This window comes from Pleurodeles waltl, chromosome 5 (assembly GCF_031143425.1).
Source record: "Pleurodeles waltl isolate 20211129_DDA chromosome 5, aPleWal1.hap1.20221129, whole genome shotgun sequence".
NCBI classification, from domain to species: domain Eukaryota; kingdom Metazoa; phylum Chordata; class Amphibia; order Caudata; family Salamandridae; genus Pleurodeles; species Pleurodeles waltl.
In genome coordinates this window covers 1,867,596,181-1,867,621,420 of record NC_090444.1, presented here as the reverse complement: position 1 = coordinate 1,867,621,420, position 25,240 = coordinate 1,867,596,181, and the positions used below count along the sequence as shown (strand labels likewise).

The window sequence follows — 25,240 nt, the reverse complement described above, 5'->3', positions numbered from 1 at the left end:
GCGCATTCTCGTCTTTCTCCCTGTGCTGGCGCTGTATCGGCAGCCTAGCGCTGATGCAGGCACCCTGGCACCACGGTGCAAGGGTGCCTGCGTTGTCAGCAGGATTGTTATGTGCAGGAAGGGCACCTTCCTGCACAGACACAATCCGTAGCAGCGTTTTCCTCTTTCTATGTGTGCTGCATGATGCATCAGCGGTAGAAAGAGTTAAAAACTAGGAGAATTAACGTTATTTTGCCTTGTTGCACCTGCGCTACGGAGGCGTACGGCTTTGATGCAGTCCGAGGTTTACAGATTATTGTAAATCTGGAAATGCGTGAAAACGCATGGGTGTTGCGTGTAACGCCCATGGAACCCCTTCCTGCTGCATTGTAAGGCAAGGCAAGAACCTGCATTGCGTTGCCTCACTCCATATCTACAAGGCCTTGAAAAGGCACGCAAAGTATGTTTTTGTGGCCTTGTAGATATGGCTTTGCACTGTGCACTGCCGATGTGTCACAAAAAGTGACGCACGCAGCGGTCTTGTAAATAAGCCCCAGAGCCTCTGGCCTCCACTGTTAGTGCCCCTCAGGCTCAAGAGAGCAGCAGGTGTAATTTTGTCTTGTGTAGTTTGACTCCCTTGAGTTTTTTGGTTAAACTTCGATTGTTTAAGTTTTCATAGGGCTAAGTACGCATATTTGTCTTGTTGGGTGAGAGTGTGGTCACCTGAGGCATGAGGGGGAGCAGAAAGCAAAGGTCTGCCCTGGTTGTCAAGTAAGAGGCGGAGCTCCTCGTGCGGTCTGGTGGTCCTCAGACGTCCTGTTCTCGTGGTCTGAGGAGACACCAGTCGTGGTGCAGGGTAGGCTGTTTCAGCGTCGTTTCAAAGAGCTGGAGGGGTGTTCTGAAGGTTTAGCAATACTTCTGCTTCAAAAAGTTTGGGCTTCCTCGTTTGTTACTCCGAGTGTTAAAATCTGTAAATTAATACTTGGGTCCCGGCTTACATTACTATGTTTCGTTTCACTGTTGGTTTGTTTTTATCTACCTGTCTTACGTCTCTGCGACACCTTTACTCTTCCCCTAGCAGACTGCTTGGATATCCCAGGACGTATTGCGCAGTATATCGCCGGAGCCAGTGTGTCGCACCAGCTGCCCATCTCGGAGGCGATGCTGACCTACAAGCAGAAAAGGTATGAGCCGATTCCTGGTCCCCTCCTCCATCTCACAGCTCCCTTGTTCTTTGTGCTAAGGAGCAGCTACAGTGAAAGAGTCAACTCTGGGCAGTCGGTCATCCTGTTCCCCCCTCTTAACAGACCCACATTGAGTCTGTTGTTTACGATCATTGCGCGCTGCGAAGGTGCCTCGTATAGAAACACCGGCGACACATTCAGTACTAGTGATGCTTCTCAGATAATGGGCTGTACCTCCTACCTCCTACCACTGCTACCTCCAGTCACCCACTCAGTACTAATAATACTTGTCTAAAGGTGCACTGTAATGGTACCTCCTCGTACAGTGACCCCTCCTCTAGAGAATAGTCCGTTTACTTGTATCCTTCCACTTCTCACTTTTAGAGAACATTTATTTTTTGGTTATGCACTCCATGAGCGTGCATGTGTTTTCCAGCTCTCTCCATTGTATTCTTCCTTCCTCCTCCACGTTGCTGTCCATCGTGTGTTGTCTCTCTTGTGCGCTGCTTTCCCTCCTCCTCACATTCTCCCCAACCCTGCTCCTCCATTGCCTTGCCTGACCTGCTGTCCTTTTTAATAATTTTGTTATAAAAATATCCTAATTTTATTTACGGATCTAACTGGTGTCCACCATCTTGGATTGGTAAATAAAAAGCCAAAGCAAATGGCACCTGCAGTTTTTTTTTGCTGAATATACTCACTGTGTAGCACTGTTAAAAAGATAGGTTCCGAAGGCGAAACGTGGTGGCTTTGCCACTGCTGAGGAGAGGTGAAGGAGCGCAGGTAAGTTGATGCACTTAGTAGGAACCAGTGAGTTTCTGGAAACAGTAAATATATCCCACAAGAAGGTGGCAGGTAGACAATTACAGTTTGGGACAGACAGTTTGCCAAATGGAATCTTGCTAAGATTTTTAGGGCCTGATTTAAAGTTTGACGAAGATGGTAGTCCATCACAACAGAGTACCCTGTACTCCAAACTGGATCCGTCCAACTAAGATAGGTCTGGGTGGAACAACGCTGTAGGCTTCACCATCAACATACTCCTCCGACGGCCCAACATAGTGCGGGCCATCAAAGGTAAGCCATCCATCCCCCTGTCCGCCCAGATTAGATTGGGCTGCCAGATGTTTTTTGTTTTTTTGCTGTCTGTCTCCGCCAGGTAAGACCTGACAGTGACGGACGGGAAAAAGGAAAACGACCCCCGCGCCATTGAGAAGTCCCATGGTGTAGGGGATCACTTTTAAAACCCTGATTTGCTTTGCAAGTTTGTTTTTGGAAAATGTAAAACTTTCAAAACTTTGGTGTAAGCGTCTGACACCAGTGATGGACATGCACCAAACCTTTCAGTGGCTTTTGTGTGAACCATGAGGGCAGTTTATACAAGTCCATGGAGTCCACCGCTGGGTCAGCAATGAACTCTCACTTTGGTGGGCAGAGTAAAGTCAGGGTGGCGGATGTGAATTCCTCCTACACCCTTTGCTCTGTCTACTAAATTCTAACTCAGTCCCCTAGTCTTTCATGGTATTACTGCGTTGTTGAGAGCCAAGTGACCTGGGGGCTGTGATGTGTACTCCCTTAGCGGAGGACCGCCAGCCAGGCAGCTCGCTTGAAGGCATTGAACCTTACAAAGTTTGTTGCGTCTGCTCAACCAAGTTTATTTGTTTTCGGGAAAAAAACTCCTGAAGCAAAAGTTTGTGTGTTGAAAACAAAAAAATCAATGGTGCTGATGTGCAGAAAGTTTTCTATCTGCTTGTTGGGGCAATTGTCTGGGGTCGTTCAACAGACCCAGGCAGGGCGATCCAGTTACAATATCCCTGCCCTAAATAGTACAAGGCAAGCATCGTATGATCTCACAGCCCAGTGGTGGACGGGCAACCAGGTCAAAGGTTCCATCGGTGGAGTCAGCTGAGGCGCTGCTGTGGGAAACCTTTCTTGGTGTCCACCTCTACATGGAAGGGGATCCCCAAGCTAGATGGGTTGGGCGCTCCGCTGGCTGCCCAAACGCTCTACACGGCGCCCTTAGTGAGATGAGGAGGAAGATAGTAGAACAGTGCCATGGATGGACTTTGAGACTTGTCTCAAGCAAGGGAAAGAGGGAGAGTGTGCTATAAAATAAAATTATATTTGAGACATTTCCTGAGAAAGTGCAGTTGAGAATGGTTTTCAAGGCATAGTAGTATCTTCTCAGGTGCATGGTACTATGATAGATAGATAGATAGATATACAGATGGATTGACAGGTAGACATTATTTTGCGCCTCCTGGGCGTGAGGGGACAGACCAACGTTATTTTCTGCATCCTTGTAATGGACATGCAGGTGAACAGTCATTACTTTACACATCGTTGTGTGTGCTTAGGAGACCTTGAGCTGTCACGTGGTGCCTTGTTCTCAGAAAGCAGTGGCCCCACCCACTAGACAGCATTTGTACTTCATCTGTTTCTCACATACACTCTCACAAGGTTGAAGTTTTTCAGTGACTTAGCATTGGGAATATGCCATCATCCCTTATAAACCAGATATGGCGTGAGCTCAGAATCCCTTGCTGACTACCAGTTCTGGTTTGCTGCAGTTATTTTTGTAGGGCTGTTGAAGTATGGCTTTGGGAAAGCTGCTTTCTGCTTCATTTTTCAATTTATTCTGTTTTTGCGCCTGCATCAATTTATGAAACATTAAAATCCTCTTTGGATGTGAAAGTCAAATTTGTAGGTGACTATTGCATCGAATAGAGACTTCTAGTTGCAGATTCCTTACCTTACTTAGAATTTCCTCCAGGCGTTAGTCTGGATCCGGAGATTTTTCATGAGCAGTACCCCTGCATGTCATTAGGTGGCATCTATTGTCTCTGCATCTGTCGTCGGCATCTTGTGCACCAGTTATGACATCGCAGGACCTATATAGGCACCACCCCGGCTTGCTGACGTCAGTTCTTTTCTTTCCACACCAGCCTACGTGCAGATCCCTACAGTCATTTTTTTATTGGACTTTTTGACTTTTGTAGAAGCTTTTCGACTTCTTGGTGCGTCAAGGATGTCGACATGGAAGACCGGCTTCAAGCCTTCGACTCCTGTCCCTGGATGATGTCCGTGATGAATCTGAACCTTGTGTCTTTGGTATTTGGTGCGCAACCATGACCCAAAGTCATGCTCTGAGTGCCAGGCCATGAATCGGAAAGCTTCGAGGGAGTGGTCCCTAAAGCTACTTGGAGCCTGGCACTCGGCCGCGTCACTCCGGGTCTCAGTTGAGAGGAAGGTCCTGAGACTGGTTGCGGATCCCCCACTCTTTGTCATCCCACTCCAAGTCCTCCGGACATGAGGGTAAGCCTAAGAAGAATTTGAAGAGCAAGCATTCTTTCTCTTCACTCCGTCGGACTGCTGAAACAACGAGGGAAAAGGAGCATCGTCGCTCTAGGCCTCCATCCTCGCGGCTTCGTGCCGCCCCGAGTTTCTGGGACCCAGAGCAACCCCTGCCCGACTACGTGAGTTCTACAAGGCCATGCATCTAATCTTTGGGCAGTCCAACCCCTCTGGAGCGCCTTTGGGGACCACGGAGTCAGCAAGGGACTTCTTGGGTTCCGTGCTCATGGCTTTGGATTCTACTCCGGAGGGCACCCAGGGATCCATTCCCGTTCTGTATCGGCATGGGTCGTGCCATCTCGACCTTCCCTGATTCCGACGTCAACGCTCCTGATGCCGCCCGTGCCCACTTTCAACATTAATCCCATTCTCATTGCCGACTCCAACATGGAGCCAGACTGCCATCGCGCAACGCCAGTTCCAACTCCGGTGGGGACCTTGCTCCCTAGGCCAGATCCTTACACTTACTCTTATGGGTTGGAGTATGGTGAAAGTTTGGAGGGGGTCGCTGGACCCTTTACAATACAAGCTTGATGACCCTATAGACTGGGCCGCGGATCTGGGCAACGCCAGTGGTCTGGAGACTTCCCCTGCAATGGTGTGCTGTCTTCCCCTACCATGGCTACAGAAAAGCGAGCGTCCTGTTCCATGGTGGTGAGGAGAGCGGCCGAGGTCCTGGGCCTCGAGCTGCCTTCGGTGGTCGTCAGGACTAACCTCCTGCCGGAGGTGCTTCTGCCCAAGGCTTCCTCTTCTGAACCCCTTTTGCCCTTTATTGAAGTCCTCATTGATGTCCTGCTGGGGACTTGGTCCAAACCCAGCACAGAGGCTCCTGTTAATAGGACAATCGCCCGCCACCATGGACCAGCGCTTAATGACCCAGTGTTCCTGGCGCAACACCCAACCCCTGAGAGCCTGGTTATCCAGGCCTCTAGATCCCCAGGCACATCCCCTTCCGCACCTCTGGATAGGGAATCCAAGAGACCGGATCAGATTGGGAAAAGAATTGCAGTCCATAAGCTCTGCGTCCCTTTTAGGCAGCTACACCCATACTTTATAGCACATGGCTGCACAGGTGCTGCCATAGGTCCCGGAAGAGGTCTGGGAGGCCCGGGCCATTCTCTACCAAGCTGCTGATGGGAGGGATGCAGCGAAGTTCACTATACAATGCGGGCTGGGTACAAATGACTCACTAGATAGATTGCATCAATGGTGGCCTTGAGGCGACCGCTTGGTTGTGGACGTCTGGCTTTTTGGAGGATGTCCAATCCACACTTATGGACATGCCCTTTGATGGCACCCGCCTCTTCGGAGATAAAGCAGACTCAACGCACAAATTCTTTAAGGAGTCCAGGGCTACGGCCAGGTCCTTGGGCCTCCCAGCTGCCCCTCCAGTCTGCTTTCCGCCCCTTTCGGCCAACCACATCTCTTTCCCTCCAGCCACTGTGCTGCACATGCTGCCTGGCCTCTGCATGGCTGGGGGCGTGGGATCAGGTGTCCTAGTGAGTCTGGGAGCCAGCGGTCCAGCCAGTCCCCTGCGCCCCTCTGCCGCTGCCTCTGAATCTTCATAGTCTGATGATTCCCCACCAGGGACTAGTTGAAGGCAGGATCGCCCTCACCTGCCCCACTGGCAGTCCATCCCGTCAGACAGGTGGGTTTTGCAAATAGTCCAAAAGGGCTACTCCCTTCCCTTCGAGACTACTCCTCCATCCATGCCACCATCCTACCATCGGATGATGGAGGATCACCTGGCATATCTCTGCAAAGAGGTTACGGCTCTCTTTGCCTGGGGAGCTATAGAGAGGGTCCCTGTGCCAGAAGTAGGTTGTGGTTGTTATTCCCGCTAATTTCTGGTGCCCAAAAAGGACAAGGGCCTCTGCCCTATCCTAGACCTCCGGTCCCTCAGGTCCTGTCTGCCTTGGACCCAGGAGACTGGATGGTAGCGTTGGACTTGCAGGATGCATATTTCCATGTCCTGCTAGCCCACAGACGTTACTTGTGGTTCACGGTGGGCCACAAGCATTTTCAGTTTACTGTGCTCCCATTCAGCCTTATTAGCACCCCTCGGGTGTTCACTTAAGTGATGGCGGTGGACACAGTTCATCTGTGCAGGTCAGGGGTTTCAGTCTTCCCCTGCCTCGACCACTGGCCGTTAAAGGCGGACTCGCCCCAGGCTGTTGTCTCCCACCTCCAGACTACGGCGGACCTTCTGCACCCACTGGGGTTCACTATCAATGTGCTGAAGTCACACTTGATTCCCTCTCAGATGCTCCCTTTCATCGGAGCTGTTCAGGTCACGGTGCAGTTTCGGGCCTATCCAGGATATTTGGGCTACCGATATTTCAGCCTCTATCCTGGATTTCAGTGAGAATGACTCTGAGGCTGCTGGGCGTCATGGCCTCCTACATCCTGCTGGTAACTCACCTGTCTGCTGTCTGCTTTTCTGAGATTGCCTGACCAACCCTCCTTGTTCAAATCTCCTACTGTTAGTATATTCCTGAAGACTCTTACCCATATGTTTCTTTCTCCACCATTCATCATACCCAGTGGGATTTGAATCTGGTTCACACATTCCTCATATGTGCTCCCTTTGAGCCTCTTCACAATTGTCCTCTCAGGCTTCTAACATGAAAACACCCTTCCTTGTGGCCACCACATTTGCCCGCAGGGAGAGTGAGCTGCAGGCATTTTAATCTAAGCCACCGTACCTTCCCATCTATCCTGACAAAGTGGTGCTTCACACTGTGGCCTCCTTTCTGCTGAAAGTGGTCACGCCTTCCACGGCCAATCCATTAACTTGCCTACTTTTATGCACCTCCACATCCTTCTAAGAAAGGAGAGATCCCACTGCCTAGACCCAAAAAGGGCGTTGGCATTCTACCTTTATCGTACCAAAGAGTTCCGGGTGCACAATCAGCTCTTTGTTGGGTAAGTGGGTGCAAAGAAAGGTCAGCAGTGCAGAAGGGAACCATCTCTAGACAGGTTGTTTTCTGCATTAAAATGTGCTACGCATTGGCAAAAAAGGTTTGCGTGCTCATTCTACCAGACCAACAGCTGTAACCACTGCATTAGCACACAGAGTTCCAGTCCTGGACATCTGTAAGACAGCAACGTGCGCATCACTGCACACGTTCACCACACACTACTGCCTGGACGGTCAGATCCGGTGGGACAGGTCTTTTCCTCATTCGGTCCTGCAGGACTTCCTAGTATGATCTTGGTTCGCAGACCCTCCGGGGATGCTATTGCTTGGGTATCTCTTCTAGGCTAAGGATTCTACAACTAGGAGTCTCCATAAGTTGAACAAGTTACTTACCTTCGGTAACGCCTTATTTGGTACAGACATATTCTAGTTGCAAGTTCCTTAACGATCCACCCATCCTCCCCACTCTGTGAACTGATTTCTAGGGACAGGGGCTTCCCTTTCAGGGCCCTAGTTATGATGCACCAGAGGCAGTGTTCTTCATGGCTCTGTGCTTCTGTCGTGGAAACTCGTGAAAAGAAACTGACGTCAGTGTGCCGAGGTGGCACCTATATACGTCCCGCAACATCCTATCCAGCGCTCTTGACGCCAACGACTGATGCAGAGCCGATCGAAGCCACTTGACGACGCGCAGGGGCACTGCTTGAGAAGAATCTCCGGATCCAGACTGACACCCGTCACACAGGGGTATTGCTTGAGAATAATCTCCGCATCCAGACTGGAAAGTACCCTCTTTTTGGCATGTTACCCCCATTTCTGGCCTGCTTGTCAGTGTGTTTGACTGTGTCAGTGGGATCCTGCTAACCAGGACCCCAGTGCTTATGCTCTCTCTCCTCTAAATGTTGTCACTGCATACTGGTAACCCAGTATTTCACCCAAAATTGACACACTGGTAACCCATTATTTGTGCCTAGGATATGTTACCTAGGTACCCAGGGCATTGGGGTTCCAGGGGATCCCTGTGGGCTGCAGCATTTCTTTTGCCACCCATAGGGAGCCCATGCAAAGGCTTCTACAGGACTGCCATTGCAGCCTGTGTGAAATGGTGCATACACCATTTCAATGCCATTTATACTGCACCAGGTCACTTATAAGTCACCTATATGTCAGGTCTTCCAGCCCTAAAGTCTAGGTGCAGAGTACCTGTGTGTGAGGGTACCCCTGCACTAGCAGAGGTGACCCCACGTCGCCCAGGACCATTTTCCTGGACCTCGTGAGTGCGGGGACGCCATTTTACATGTGCACTGGACATAGGTCAATACCTATGTCCAGCTTCACAATGGTAACTCCAAATATGGTCATATAAGGTGTCTAACATCTTGGAATTATACCCTAATGCTGATTCTAGCATTGGTTGTATGAGTCCATGCACTCTGGGGGTTCCACAGTGGACCTCCAGTACTGCCATTACAGCCTTCTGAGGTTTTCCAGGCAGCCCCAGCTGCTGCCACCTCACAGACAGGTTTCTGCCCTCCTGCTGCTCAAGCAGCTCGAGCTCAGGAAGGCTGAACAAAGCATTTCCTTTGGGAGAGGGGGGTAACACCCTCTCCCTTTTGAAATAGGTGTTACAGGCATGGGAGGGGTAGCCTCGCACAGCCTCTGGAAATGCTTTGAAGGGCACAGATGGTGCCCTCCTTGCATAATCCAGTCTCCACCGGTTCAGGGACCCCAAGTCCCTGCTCTGACGCAAAACTGGACAAAGGAAAGGGGAGTGACCACTCCCCTTTCTATCACCACACCAGGGGTGGTGCCCAGAGCTCCTCCAGAGTGTCCCTGGGTTTTGCTATCTTGGATTCCAAGTTGGCAGGGCACTCTGGGAGCATTTGAGTGGCCAGAGCCAGCAAGTGACGTCAGAGCCTTCCCCTGATAGGTGCTTATCTGGTTAGATGACCAATCCCCCTTTGAGAGCTATTTCGGGTCTCTCTCTTGGGTGGTTCTTCAGATTCGGATTGCAAGACTCCAGCAGGAATCCTCTGCATCCTTTACTTCACCTTCTTACCAAAGAAACTGCATCTGGGCCCTCCAGGAACTCTACAAACTGCAACAAAGAAGCAAAGACGACTTCTGCAACATTGTATCTCCAGCTCTTGCCAGCAACTTCAACTGTTTCCTGGTCATGCATCCTCTGAGGACTGCCTGTCTTCAGCCCGCACCAGAAGAACGATGGAATCTCCCTTGAAGTGTAGGAGTCACTTCCCTGCTTCAGCAGGCCCCTCTCTGCAGCTACAACCGGTGGCTTGGGTCCCCTCTCCTGAAGAAGTGTGTAGATCCAGCAACATGGGTGGTGGACAGAGGTGGTCCCTAAGGTCCAGATCTCAAGCTGTCCAACTTTGGTGGAGATAAGAGCTTGTCTCCCCACGCAAGACAAGTAACCCCGTGCACAGCGTGATTTGCAGTTGCCGAGGCTTGTGTGCGACATCCCACGAAGTTCTTTGTGCACAGCACAGCTCCGGCCCCCAGCACTCCTTCCTGCGATGCACAGCTTTCTGAGTGGTTCTCCGGCTGCCTGGGATCCATTTGCATAGTGCTGCATGGGCCTGCATTTGCACCTTCTTTTTCCCCATGCTGTGGGACTCCTGTGTGCGCTGCCTGGTCTTCTGAGGGCCCTCTGAGTTGTTGAGCACCCCCTCTGTTCCCCCTCTCCTGGATAGAGGCCACGAGGGCCCCCTGGTCCCGGGCAGCGACATTTTCTGCTTACTGCGTGCTTTGCGTGTGCCAAAGCTTGTTGGCAGAATCCAGCGACGCAAACCAGACTGCAACCATCCGGCGTGGGACATCATCTGCACCAACAAGGAACCCGCATATGTCTACTTGGGTGCAGTACTGACTCTTGTTCCTCACCAGTGGTTCTTCTTTTGCACCCTCACCTGGGTTAGCAGGGGCTCCTGTTCTCCCTGGACTCTTCAGGGCTTCTTGGACTTGGTCCTCTTCTTCCACAGGTCTTCAGGTCCAGGAATCCATCGTTGGTGTCTTGCAGGCTCGCAGTCTCTTAGTCTCTTCTGGCTCTTGCATTATCTTCTTTTTCGTTTTCTTCTGTGTTCTAAGAAAGTTACTGTTATTTACTCCTGCTTTCCTGGGCTCTGGGGTGGGTTCTATTACTTGCCTTTGGTGTTTTCTTACACTCCCACCACCCCACTACACACTACACTTGGCAAGGTGGGAAACCGACATTCGCATTCCACTATTTTAGTATATGGTTTGTGTTCCCACAGGCCCATTTCTGACTATTGTGATTTTCACTTTTTTGCACTGTTTTCTAACTGTTTACTTACCTGTTTTTGGATAGTAGTGGATATATTGTGTATTTTACTTACCTCATAAGGGAGTATAGTCTCTATGGTGTTTTTGGTAAGTGTGTCACCAAAATAAAGTACTTTATTTTTGTACCACTGAGTGTTTTGTTTCTTGTGTGTGAGTACTGTGTGACTGTAGTGATATTGCATGAGCTTTGCATGTCTCCTAGTTACGCCTTGGCTTCTCATCCACAGCTGCCCCTAGAGAGCCTGGCTTCTAGACACTGTCTACATACACTAATAAGGGGTAACTGGACCTGGTGTAAGGTGTAAGTGTTGGAGGCTGGCCCTCTACGCAGTGTGCAAAACCAAGCACACTGTGCAGGAGGTCCAGGCAACCACACGTTGGTTTCCAGAGGTAAAAATCAGATCACCTAATGCTCCAATTTGTAAGGTACCTGGTCGAGCAGTTAGGCTAACCCAGGAGATGTGCTAAGCATTTACTGTACTCACAAATCCAATCATGCACCACACGCACTCAATGAATAACTCGAGACCAGAATTTATAAAAATACTTCAGACTTTTATATAAATTTTAAGACCAAGATCTTTAGAATACTTTAAGTACTTTTCAAGGTATGACTTTTTGAAGTTTTAGCAAAGTTAGTTTTTCTTTGCATAATTACATACCATTGGAATCAATGCACAGCCACCCTTAAAAATGCAGTAAAAATCACACAGTTGACTTACCAAGTCTCTTCTCTTGCAAGATGGTCGCAGCAGTCTGTGGGCGCACTGTGCCAGCTGTAGAGTCTCGGGCAGCTCCCGGTTCCAGCGGGAGCAGCATTGGAGAGGTTCTTGGCACAGGGCCACCTACAGGGGCCACTTGGAAAAGGAGCTGATTAGCAGGTTTAAAGATGCATGCCTTGGGGTCGCCTTGGGCTGTTGAGGTCGCAAGGGGTTGGGGACCCAGGGCACATAGCAGATCCTGTGATGCAAGGCCCAGGGCGCCAGGTGCAGGACGAGTTGGGGGTCTGGGAGCTGTGCGCAATGGAGTCCTTTGGAGCTGGAAGTGAGTTACTTTGAGGGCTACTTATAGGACAACGGGGCACTCTGGTCGGAGGTCCGGGGTGTTCCTGAGGTCCCTAGACTGGGGCTTCCTCCTGATCCTCTGTCAGCTCTGGGGGAGCTGGTTTCTGCTTGTCCGACGTCAGCTGACCAGTACCCAGGGTATTGGCGTAACTCGTCCACTAGAGGCCGCAGTGCCACTAATCTTGGCAAGGTTGTAGGTCACATCCGGGCGGTCGACAGTGTGTTGCCCGGTCAGGCTGTGACTTCCGGTTGCGGAGATATTGGCGATTCAGTGAAGTGCCCCTCACTGGATTGTTGGTTCTTTGCAGGTTTCTTGATTTTCTTGAGTGGTGCCTCCACTCAGGAGGGAGATCTGGGATGATTCTTGAAGCCTGGAGGTCCTCTGGGTTTCTTGGGGTTGGTCCAGTGTCCAGCGCATCCGCAGCAGGGTTTTCGGTTCCTGGGTGCAGCAGGCAGGGTTTGACGCCTTTTCTTGTGCAACAGGTCCTCAGTTCTCTTGCTTTGGTCTTCTTTTGGGGCTGGTCTTCTTTTCTTCTTCGAATCCTTTTCAGATCTAAATTCTTGGTCTAAGGGAGCCCACAAAATACTGAATTTAGTGGGAGTTTCAAGGGGAACCTGGTAGTGTCCAATGGGACACTTAACTTTGGGTGGTTACACCCACTACATTGATCACTTCCTGTGGGAAGGGTCACTTCACCAAACCTGATTGGCTATCTTCCTCCATTCCAAGATGGAGAAAAATTAAATGAAGGGTCCACTTCGCTTGCAAGCCCCTAGGGGTGGTGTATGCTAAGTGAGGCCTCTTCCCCTACCCCTTGTGTGGTTTTCCACCTTTGCTCCCTCCAAGAGTGGGGATTTGCAAAGGGGGAGGCCATCTACTGTTCGTAGCAGACCTGGTGGTCGAGTTTCAAGGGCAGGAGCCCTTTGAAGCTCACTGCCAGGGCAGTGCAAATTCCTGAGGGAGGGGGAGTTAGTTCCTCCACCCAGGAAGGGCTTTGTTTCACAAACCAGAGAGGCAGGACTCTCCCCCAGGGTTTGTGTATTGTCAGTCTGGATGTGGCAGGCTTGCTGGAACCAGTCAGCATCCATGCCAGGATAGTTGGCTTTTTCACGGGGCACCTCTAAGGTGACCCCTGGGTACATTTGATAATAAATCCAGTACTGGTACCAGTTTGGAGTTATCATTCTGAGTTGTTTGATACCAAACAACCCAGGGTTCAGAGTAGCCATTGTGTAGCTGGGAAACTCGTATTGACCAGTGTTCAGCACATATATTAAAATGGCTGATCTGTTCACTCACTATGTCCCAGGTTTGGCAAGAAAACTGTGGGGGCATATTGCTCGTGCAATTATGTCCTCACATATAGTATGGTGCACCCTGCCTAAGGGCTGGAAGGCCTGCTAGAGGGGTGACTTACCCATAACATATGCATTGTAGGGTGGACAGGGCACACAGGCAGTGTGTCATGTCGAGTTTGCATTTTAAGATCGCACCAGGACACTCAACCTGCAATGGCGGTGCTGGGTGCATCTGGATGCATGGCTCTCGAGGGTGGCCCAATCAGTGCTGCTGCCCTCAGCGGCTTACCCATAATACCCCATACCCTAGGTACCTAAGTACCTATTACTAGAGACTTAAAGTGGTAGCTAAAGGTGTATCCAATCACTTTTACCATGTTTTAGGGAAAGAACACTGGCACTGGGTCCCTGGTTAGCAGGATCTCAGTGCACTCCAGTCCAAGTTGCATCCAGAAACCAGGCAAAAAGTGGGGGGGTACTGCAACAAGGAGCCGGTCTCTCACAGTAAGTACCTGTGGTACTCAGTAGAAACCAGGTCAGCCTCCTACACAGACTGACACCTGGGGGAAATTGTAAGGTAAGAAATCTGCAAATAGAATATGTCGCTACCAGATAAGGTGTTACCGAAGGTAAGTTATTTTTTCTTTAATCCCTGATCTCTGTATTTTTGCTGCCTGCACTAAAACCTTTTCATACAAAAATGGCGGATAAACCCTCTGATATGAACTTCACCAAAGAACAAGGGCGAAAAAAACGTATGACTAAGAATTCCTGTGTAAATACACCCACAGGTGTGGGCGGACATGCTTGGCTTCCGGTCACATGGTCTGGACTGGTCGGCTCCAGATGGCGATCAATGGGAAAACGTATCAGGAGAAGGTGGTGAGTAGACATGACCCCCAGGATCCAGTGGCAGAGCATGCTGTGGGGCCTTCGGCCGGAGCCTGCGTCTCCAAGGCCTATGTAAGGACCCAGTGTCACCAGGGCCTTTTTTCTTCAGGGCATATGGGAGGAGCCTGTGTTTTCCTGGCCTTTTTCTCCAGGTTCTTCTTGAAGAGCTTGTGTTTCCTTCACCTTTGCCTCCAGGTTCTTCTGGAGGAGCTTGTGTTTCCTTCACCTTTGCCTCCAGGTTCTTCTGGAGGAGCTTGTGTTTCCCTGGCCTTTGCCTCCAGGTGCTTCTAGAGGAGCTTGTGTTTCCCTAGCCTTTGCCTCTAGGTTCTTCATGAGGAGCCTGTTTTTCCCTGTCCTATGCCTGCAGGTTCTTTGGAAGGAGCCTCTGTTTCCACAAGCTTTGCCCCAGATTCATCAGGAGGACCCTGTATTTTCCCCTCTCTTGTTTCCAGGTTCTTTGCGTGGAGCCTGTGTTTCCCCATCCTTTGCCTCCAGGTTCTTTGGGTGGAGCCTGTGTTTCCCCATTCTTTGCCTCCTGATTCTTTGTGTGGAGTTCTGTTTCCCCACCCTTTGCCTCCAGGTTCTTCAGGAGGAGCCTGTGTTTCCCAATCCGTTGCCTCCAGGTTCTTCTAGAGGAGCTTCTGTTTCCCCATCCTTTGTCTCCAGGTTCGTCATGAGGAGCCTGTGTTTCCCCGGCCTTTGCCTCCAGGTTCTTTGGATGGAGTTCTGTTTTCCCATCCTTTGCCTCCAGATTCTTTGGAAGGAGCCTGTGTCAGGAGAAGCCTGGGTTTCCCCAGCCTTTGCCTCCAGGTTTTTCAAAAGGAGCCTGTGTTTCCCCATCGTTTGCCTCCAGGTTCTTCTGGAGGAGCTTGTGTTTCTCCTTCCTTTGTCTCCAGGTTCTTCTGGAGGAGCTTGTGTTTCCCCTTCCATTGTCTCCAGGTTCTTCTGGAGGAGCCTGTGTTTCCCCAGCCTTTTTCTCCACGTTCTTCTGGAGGAGCTTGTGTTTCCCCAGCCTTTGCCTCCAGGTTCTTTGGGTGGAGCCTATGTTTCCCCGTCCTTTGTCTCCAGGTTCTTCTGGAGGAGTCTCTGTTTCCCTCTCCTTTGCCCCCCAGATTATTTGGGTGGATCCTTTGTTTCCCTGTCCTTTGTCTCCAGGTTCATCTGGAGGAGCTGTGTTTCCCCGTCCTTTGGGTGGAGCCAGTGTGTTCCCCCAGCCTTTGCCTCCAGGTTCTTCTGTAGGAGCCTGTGTTTCCCCGGCCTTTGCCTCCAGGTTCTTCTGGAGGAGCTTGTGTTTCCCCAGCCTTTGTCTCCATGTTCTTCAGGAGGAGCGTGTGTTTCCCTGGCCTTTGTTTCCAGCTTCTTCTGGAGGAGCCTGTGAAACCCATCCTTTGTCTTCAAGCCTTTGTCTCTGGGTTGTTCCAGAGGAGCTTGTATTTCCCTGGCCTTTGTCTCTAGGTTCTTGTCAAGTAGCCTATGTTTCTCCGTCTTTTGCCTCCAGGTTCTTCAGGAGGAGCCCGCGTTTCCCCGTCCTTTGTCTCCAGGTTCTTTGGAAGGAGTCTGTGTTTCCTTGGACTTTGTCCATGTGTTTCCCTAGACTTTCAGACTGAAAGTTTGATTTAGAAGCTGTTAGCATGTCTCATTCAGCATTCACATCCACCAGGAACCCAAGTAGTTTGCATGACCTTTGCTTTGTGAGGAGGATATTTTGTCAAACGCCTAAGCTTAAAACGACTTTGGAATTGCAACTGTACCACCTTGCCTGGTGGCATTCTGCCATGTGCTCTCACAAAGGCAATTGTGCTTTTGATTATTTTTTTGAAACATATTTGTCCGGGCAGGTCTGAATCTTTTTTAAAGCTTTAGCAGTCAGTGCTTGCTTTGTGCTTCCCTGTCAAGGCTCTTCTAGTGACGCAGTGAGCCTGGCATTCATGTCTTGAGCCCTTTGTTTATCTAAATAAGACACAGCAGCCTTGTAATAAGGCTTGGGGCCTTTTTGGGATCCACGTTAATGGTGGTAAGGACAGGAATTAGGACCTGATTTAGATGTTAGAGGAAAGGGTACACCTGAGGGTCCGGTTACCTCATTTACAGATGGGTGGACATTCAGTACGTAGATGGTGGAGTCTACTCTGTCGCGGCTGCCTACATACCCTTCCGATTGCACGCCAGAGTAAGGGTCATCAAAGGTTTGTCACAGTTTCGGGCGGGTCTGTCAGGACTCTAGTAAGGGCAACCCTTTGAGTTCACAGAGTATCTCCCAAGGAGGTAGTGTACCTAAGCAGAAGAGCAGCTAAAGGCATACACAGGGAAAGGACAGCTATGGAAAGGCACAGAAACAGGATAGTGAAGGCAGAGCAACCTTAGTGTGAACAAACAAGGAATGGGTCAGTAATGGACAAACACACTGGGGTTATCACAAAGGTTGTACACAGGGTAGGGCTCAGAACCTCCCACAGCAACAGGGAACGTCAATGCCTCTGTGCAGATTACTCGTACAGATAGTCACCCCGCAAGCCCCATAGAAAGGAGGCAGCAGAAGTGATTCTGTCTCTGGACCTTTAGGGCACAAAAAAGGATTGTATTTACACACTCAAGACTAGCCCTTGTGGGTCCAGCTAGAAACACAGTGGCAATTCCTGGAAAACAGCAATAGCTCACTGTCACTGTTAGGCACTAAAGACAACGTATAACACTAGACAAGGATGGGGCAGGAATTGCCTCCTGGAACCCAGGAGCCAACCCCACTGCAAAGGATAACACTATACACAGGTGAGGACTGATAGTACACTTACCAGACACGATAACCCAAGAGGAAACACAAACAGAAGGAACAAACTAAGAAGCAAAGGCAGGAACAGGGAACATGTTCAGGCTGAAACAAGCCAGGAACAGAACTAGAAAATAGGAGCAAGGTCTGGCTGGAGAAGCAGGAACAGGACTGGGAAACAGAGAGCAGGCTCTGGATGGAGGCAGGAACAGGACTGGGAAACAGAGAGCATGCTCTGGCTGGAACAAGCAGGAACAGGACTGGGAAATAGAGAGCAGGCTCTGGCTGGAGGTAGGAACAGGAGTGGGAAACAGAGAGCAGGCTCTGGCTGGAACAAGCAGGAACAGGACTGGGAAATATAGAGCAGGTTTTGACTGTAACAAGCAGGAACAGGGCTGGGAAACAGAGGGAAGGCTCTGGCTGGAACAAGCAAGAACAGGACTGGAATACAGGGAGCTGGAACAAGCAGGAACAGGGCTGGGAAACAGAGAGCAGGTTCAGGCTGAAACAAGGTAGGATAAGAGCTAAGAAACAGGGAGCAGGCTTTGGCTGAAACAAACAGGAACAAGGCTAAGAAATAGGGAGCAGACTCTGGCTGCAACAAGCAGGAACAGGGCTGAGAAGCAGAAAGCAGGTTCAGGCTGAAGCAGAACAGGGACACAATCCAACAAGGAGTCTGGTACACAAAGGAATCGAACTCCAATGCACGACGAAGAGCTTCAGGAAATGGCAGCTTATAAGCAGTTCCAGGCAGCAGCAAACCCAGGGCGGAGTCACATGGCTGGGCTGCACAGGAGAGGTCACAGGTGTGTGCAGTGCCAGTCTCTCACATGTCCTGGAGGAGAGAATCCAGTATAGAGGAATAACCAGACTTTTCCCATAGGAAGCAATGGACAGAAGATTACAGGTCTTACCAGGCAGTGCATTATGGGACCTGAAGTCCATGGGAGCAAATGTAGTTCTTCCATAGAATGCCATATCGAAAAGGGAAGCAAACAGGAGTCAGAAACGGACTCTGGGTGAGTGTTAATGATGATTCCCAGGCTACAGATAGTCCGTTTACAGCGCCCCCTAGACATGGGATGGCAGAGTCGTAATAAGGTTTGGCCACATATCCGCCTACCCTATTTAGAGTGGGTGAACACATAGCCAGTTCTTTCTTTTACAGACCACCACTTAATATGAGCCCGTGTGTAAAAGTAGACAATTTTCAGTGGCTCCCCGACACCATGGCAGAACGCCATGGCAGAACACGGCTATGGTAACGATATAATTGCTTTTTTTTTTTTTTTTTAAATATACCACTTTGGGATTTCGTTTTTGAAAATGGAAGTGTGCCGTGTGGCACCATCTTGTTGATGGAGCAGCAAGGCAGACACTCATTGCATTTACAAGAACCGCCGTCAAGGCAGGAGGTGTCCAGTGGGCTGTACACATCTCTAAGTGTGACAGGTGGAGTACCCTCACCATGCCTGGAGTAAAGAACACCATGGCAATGGTGCTAACAACGTCTGTCAACATTTAAATCAAGTCCTTAGTTCCCTTCGATGGTTTATGGTCGGATTCCATCACCCCCTCAATCGGACTTACAAGAGGTGCCTAAATCACTAGGCCTTTCAGCAGATTGTCAAATCTTATGGGGTAGTGGAATCCATGAAGCAGCCATTTAAAGAACACCAAGGAAGAATAAAATTAATTACTGGCCACCAGCAAGTGGTCAGAATCTGTGGGCATAGTGTTCAGAAAGATGTGCTCCTTAGTTATTGCAAGCATTGAAGAATAAAGCTTTCAGCGAGAGGACAGCTGTGGTGTAGTCCGAGTGAGAGGGGGTGCTCCTTTCAACCAGGGCTCTTGAACTGTGAAACGGCTATATGAATAGTTAACTTCACCTTACCCTTTGTCATTGGACCCACCTGGCAGGGCAGGTGGACTGTGCCAGTATCAGACTGCCATCTGCGGGGACGAGCATTACAAGTGTTGGTACCTGATGTTGGGCCAACATAGAAGCCCGACATTAGACTGCCCTCCCGCATCCACTGTGGTCTGTACGTTGGCATTGGATATCAGCATGAAGCAAAGAGCAGACCCTGGCACCACCCACAGCATATGCAGTGTACCCTTCTGCTCGGAGGACAAACCTGGAGACATCAAAGAGCTGCACTGACAAAGCTCCAGTGATTCTGCCCGGATTTGGGGCAGTGTGATAGTGAGTAGAGTGTTGGGGATCAGAGGTAGAAGTTAGTAATGCAAGTTGATGGTATACATAAAGAGAGGTATAGACATGCTGCCCGGGCTCTAGTGAAGCTGCCATGAGAATCCGGTAGAGGCACCAGGGGGGTCTGAAGTGCTGGATATGGACAGCTTGGCACACTCACGGATACCCCCACCCCCAAGTTACTGAATGGAGTCTGAAACACTTGTGAAGAGATGCTCAAAGAATCACATGGAGATTCCAATATCAAACAAACACCGCATAAGGAAACACAACATAAACACGTACCTAACACACCTTCTACCTACAAGGAAGACAAATAAAGAACATTCATATAAATAGAGAATAGCAGTTAAATACAATACAATCCTTCAAAATAAGACACAGTATTTCAGATACTTAGGTTTCCCTGCATTTTTCATAATTCTGCCTCCATGTCGGACAGAATTATTATCTTCAGTCTCTAGAGATACTGTGCAGAAAATACCCTCATCGAATGAGTGAGCAATGTAATCTAAAATTGTCGCACTCATACCCCTACATGAATCACCCATATCTTTCAAATAAACAGCCATTCAGTTGTCTCCAGTCTCCACATTCGCACTTGAGGGCTTGCTGCTGTCTATGCTTCTTTTGCTTTTACCATCATGATGTACCTTGGCAGCACATGCCTTTGTCCACGACCGTCCATTTCCAACCCTTATCGCATGCTCAGAGACTTGGATTATTATTAAGTTGAATTTGAATTACCTTTCTTAGGACCCAAAAGCCAAGTATCTAAACCACATTTCCCACGTGAAAATCTACATCTTTTACCATCTTTAAATCATCATAACTTGCTTTGTTTTAGGTTTGAGCTTCCTTCAACCTTTGACACATCTCCTTCACACTCGAAGCCGTGTGATACACACCTGTGTTCTCCGATCTCCAACTTGGAAATAACTCACTTAAAGGATGCCTACTCCTCAGCAGTGTAAATGGTGCAACCCCAGTAGCTCAGTGAGAAATATTGTGATAACTCCAAGACTTTCTGCACCTGCTATCTAGACATCCAGCCCTGATGAAATCGCCAATTTAATAGTTCCCTTCAGTATGCACTTTACCCTCTCTACCATCCCCTTACCTTGAGGGCTGAATAGGGACACACATGGATGTTTAATACCTAATCATGAGAGAAAAGACTATCATTTGAGACTTGAATTGTACTCTATCAGTAACTTAAAACTTCGGAATACCATCCCTATGGAAAACGTCCTGTAGAAATTCAATGACAACTTTTGTGTTAAAAATTTGTGAAAGGCCCACTTGGAGTGATAATTCAGCATAACTAGGGCATCATTCATGCTGTCATTTAGACAGTGCATAGGGCCAGCGAAATCCATCCCTAATTTTTCCCAACGTGACTCTGGAAGCTCCACTAGGAACAAAGGGGTATTGTGGGTACAAAGCAGCGATTTGTCAGCCAGGGCCAACGACCGCGGGAGCACCGCCAACAGGCTGGCGGTGCTCCCATAGCATTCTGATCGCGGCGGTACAGCCACGGTCAGATACGGGAAACCGGCGGTGTACTGCCGGTTTCCCGCTGCCAACCTGGCTGGCGGTAACGGGTGTCGTGGGGCCCCCTAACAGGGCCCCACCAAGATTTTCAGTGTCTGCCACGCAGACACTGAAAATCGCGACGGGTGCAACTGCACCCGTCGCACCCCTTCCACTCCGCCGGCTCCATTCGGAGCCGGCATCCTCATGGAAGGGGGTTTCCCGCTGGGCTGGCGGGCGGCCTTCTGGCGGTTGCCCGCCAGCCCAGCGGGAAACTCAGAATTACCGCGGTGGTCTTTTGACCGCGCAGCGGTATTCTTCCGGCGGGACTTTGGCGGGCGGCGGTCAGAATGACCCCCCAAATGTCTTAACTTCTGCCTCAGTTACTGGTCACCAGCAATACAATCGTATTTTTTTTAGAACCAGTCGAGTCCATGATGGGTGAATTTTATCAAATTACCTTTTATGACCGTTGGCCGGAATTAGCTAATTCCCTCTGAAAATTCAAGAGTTAATTCATCCTTAATCTTATGAAAAACCTCGTCTTCACTACACACACAATTAACATTTGGCCATCTTTGCACAATATATTTCTTCAGTAAGAGTTAACACATCACTACTGCCGATTTTCTCCCACTCCTGTTGAGACTATCCCTTCAGCAAGCACCGCACCATAAACCAAACCTGCTACGCATTGTGCTTCTTCAGTCTTATGTTCGTCAAGAACCTTGTTAATAGGGCATTATGAAAGGAACCTGCCCTAGAATTGTTTCCTCCAGGAGTTTGTTTCACCCTGAAGTTTCACCTGTGCATCTTAGATAGTAACCTGGCCAACCTGGGACTCCTCTTATACCATGTATTGGTTGCCCAAACACAGGCTAATGCCTCTCTTTCAATTGTGCCAGAGAGATGTTTTGTTGCAAAGGCTACTGTTTTCTTTGCCATCTGCAAATTGGCTTTATACAGTGCCTGGTCCCACTCCACTACTGTCAACCTTAACTACTGATTTAACATTGTTATTAAAAGCATGAAGGGCTGGAGCATTTATAATCAACCTTTTCAGTAAGTCAAGTGCTACACATTCTTCTTCTCCCAAACAGTACTTTGCTCTGTTCCTCAATAGTTTCATTAAACTCTCCGTTTGTAGAATGAAGGTTTTTACAAATCTTGAGTAGTGCTTACAAAGACCAGGAAATGATCTGAATAGATCTTTCCCGTTAGGTCAGGAGCATCTTTATAGCCTCGATTAATTATATATAAGTACACCGTCACAGTATCAGTGAAAATAAGGATTTCATATTCCTTTCTTTCTGCAAATTGAGTACATCAGCTTTGGAAAACAGATTCCGCTGAGGGTAATACGAATGGCATGCAAAGAAGGTGGAAAGCCCTAAAGGGAGTGTTGAAAGTAGTTAGTGATCCAGAGTGTTCACTCAGCTTGACCCGGTGAAATGCAGCCCTTAGATCTAAGGTGGAAAACACGTTAGCCTCCTCTATGTGGGCCAACATACCTTGAATTTTTGGCAAGTGTTTATATAAAGACCATAACTCTACAAATAATCGTAGTTTACCTGAATTCCTTTTGGCTGCTACGAGAGGTGAAATCCACTGTGAGGAGTCAACTGGCTAAAATCATCCTCTCTCTGATTAATTTTGTCCAAGCGCTCCTTCAGTTGACTCCTGATGCTCAATTGTACATTTCGTACCTCGTACCTAGGAATAGAATTGGGTTTTAATATTATTTTCTGCTCATAAATAGGAGTAGGCGCAACTTGCATAATTTGCTGTAACTTAACTACAAGAAATTGTAGCTTAATTACACAAGGAGCATAACCCAGTGCTATTTAGTACTATTTTCTTAGCAGGAAAATCCATTTTACGTCCAAAATGGACCAGCGGGTGCAGTCTGCGCTTAGAAAATAAGGTTAAATGTGACAGAACATGAGCAGCTGCTCATGCTTGCTAACTTCATTGTCCTTGTACTCCAGTGGCAGGATTTTTGTGGCATATTACGCATAAATTGGCAAACTGTCATAATCATATAATTTTCAGTAATTTCGCATCAAAAGAGTAATGCAAAATTACCATAATTACTCCAATTACTCTGGTGTGACTAAAATTTCACCCAGATTTACTCATAAGCTTTGACTATATCCTGTCTTTCCTCAAAATTGGATTTGTGTTTCTCTAATAACCCCTCCATTGAATCAGCCTATTAATAACCTGTACAAGAGAAATAGGATGATCTGGTCCTCCCCTTAGCAGCGTTCAAAAAGCTCTCTGATCCCTCCAACCTAAGAGGGTATAGACTTTTGGTAACATAAGTTCCTGAATGAATGAGTCTGTCCTCTTTTGCCATATTTTTGCAAAAATAATCCAGAATGTCTATTTCAAATCCCCCAAATGGACAGTGCATAGATCATGAGCAAATAACTTGACAAGACTCCACTCCTTCAAGCACAGTTTGTCTGTGATAAGGGTGATTGGAGATTGCAAATCTATTGTGACGTCAACCTTCTCATCTCCAATTTTTACATCGCATACTGGATCACCATTCTTTCCGGTTTGTTCTTCACTCCCTACCATTTTGATGGAGAGAACGACCCTCCTCCCTTATCGTTCATATTCTATTTCTTCTCATCCAGTTGAAGTTCATTCACCAATACAACCTTTTGATTGTTCGTGCATGCTCTGGGTGTAGAGTCCAATCCTTCTACATTTCATACAAGTCGTTCCCAAGGTAGGACACGTGTTCGAATTTGCCAGATGACCCCTTGGTGCAAATCTAGAGTACGTTCCTGATGAACCTCAGCTCCCTTTTTCTGATTTCTTCTCATTTGTTGACGGGCATGGGCAATTCTTTGAGTTGGAAGTAATTGCATTTTCATTTTCCAAATCATTCAGTTGTTTAACTATTCCTAATTCTCTGGAAGCCATAACTGATCTCTCTATACTTCTTGCGTTTTCCAGTGTTTCTTCAAGAGTGGTATTCCAGCAACAAAGTAATGTTGTGTTTTAATATCCTAGCAACTGACCACTAATTGGTCTCTTAGTTGTCCAAAACTCCATAAAAATCACATGTTGATGACAGTAACATCAGTTCTGCTAAAAACTATCAGTAGATTTATGTTGTTGCTGGCCGCGAGTAACTAAATTTGTCTCTCTACAACAATACTTAAATAATCTTTGAAATTAATTACAGGTAAATGATCAAAGATTCTTTGGCCTTCAATGCTTACACAGTCACACATAATTGCATTTTTCATCAACGGATTTAATTTAGTACCCTCAGTGGTATTCATGCATCTATCGTAGGATCCAACCAGTGCTTCCATTTTAACCTAGGCATGCCAGGTTCAGCTAAGAATTAAATAGATACATGTCTATTTATCATTTTTGTAAATAATGTGTACTACAGGATGTGAATCAAATTAATTCTGCTAAAGAGTGACGTTGTTAATCAAATTAACTAAAACTCGGTTATGAAAATGTGAAAATAGAATTAGGCTAGAAAAATGTTTGAAATGGATTTTGTAGTCAATTTTCACAATGAGTTATACATGAGTGTAATTTTAATCAGTTGTGCACCACAATCACCCCTCCTAAATAAAAATCTGACGATGATAAAATAACCAGTAAAATATAGTTAGAAAGGTCTATCCCAGCAGAATTTGTTGTTTAACCAGTCCTACTTCTCCTTTAATTGACCAATGACAGGTGGGCAGGGGTCTAATCCAGTTTGTAATTACCAGAGATAGCCTGGGTTCACGCTGACTGGATGATCCAAAATACAGTAGACGTATGAGACAGAGAGCTGGGCTCAGACATGGTCATAATTTATTATCAGACGAGCCCCCGATCAGGAATTTGTGAGATGCACATTGCATGAAGCTAGGTAAGATAGTGGACGTGGAAAGGCAATTCTAAAACTCGAGCGAGAGCTTGAGTCACTGTGGGCAGTCATTGCTGGAGAGGTCTCATGCTGGGAGTATCTCTTCCAAAAAACTAATGGAACTCAAATTTGGCTTGAAAAATTACATCTTAAGAGAGCTTGAAGAGACGCAGAAGAGTGGCTCATCTGACAGCCTTAAATCAATTGGATTCTCAAGAATAGTTCAACGACAGGAGTTGCTGAGTAAACAAGTTGAAGGTTATGTTCCTCCAACTATCAAGTTGCTTGTCGCCTGTAGGAGGCTGGCTTAGTATATGGTGTACAGCTATATGTGAGGAACCTTGTACTGAGTCCAGAAAACCCTTAGTGATAGTGTATGCAGCTCTAGACAACCAGAGCTCTCAGAGGGGTAGCTGTGAAGAGTAGCTAAGGCCTATCCAGGGGGTGTAAAGCTGTTGTAAATACCACACAGGTCAGTCAGTGATGTACACACAAGAAATAACTACACTAGTGGTAGAAAAATACAGTGCTATTCATTATAACACAAGCACTAAACTGACTTTGTTATATCTCCTAATGGGAGATGTGAACATACAAAAATATACTCAGAAACAGATAAGTACAGGCATTTAATAACATGGGCCCCTATGGGGAGGCCAATCCATATACTAAGAAAATGGAATGTGAGAGTCACTACCAATCCAAACTACCACCTAAGGGCCCTCAGAATTGGGGAAGCACTAGGACACCAATAGGATGCAGAGGCGTAACCCTGAGTTAGGTGTCCATAGGATAACGTAAGAAAGTTGCGAATGGAGTTT

General features: G+C 48.0%; 1 protein-coding gene across 2 annotated transcripts in view; it reads left to right on the top strand.

The window, feature by feature from the left end:
- Positions 1-25,240, top strand: part of LOC138296905 (phosphofurin acidic cluster sorting protein 2-like) — a 617,149-nt gene that overhangs the window by 487,739 nt on the left and 104,170 nt on the right. The window contains exon 18 of one of the 2 annotated variants that reach the window (XM_069236419.1): positions 1,058-1,163. In XM_069236419.1, the coding sequence (XP_069092520.1) occupies positions 1,058-1,163 (106 nt within the window). The remainder of the gene's footprint in view (positions 1-1,057; positions 1,164-25,240) is intronic. The other variant, XM_069236418.1, reaches the window with a different exon arrangement.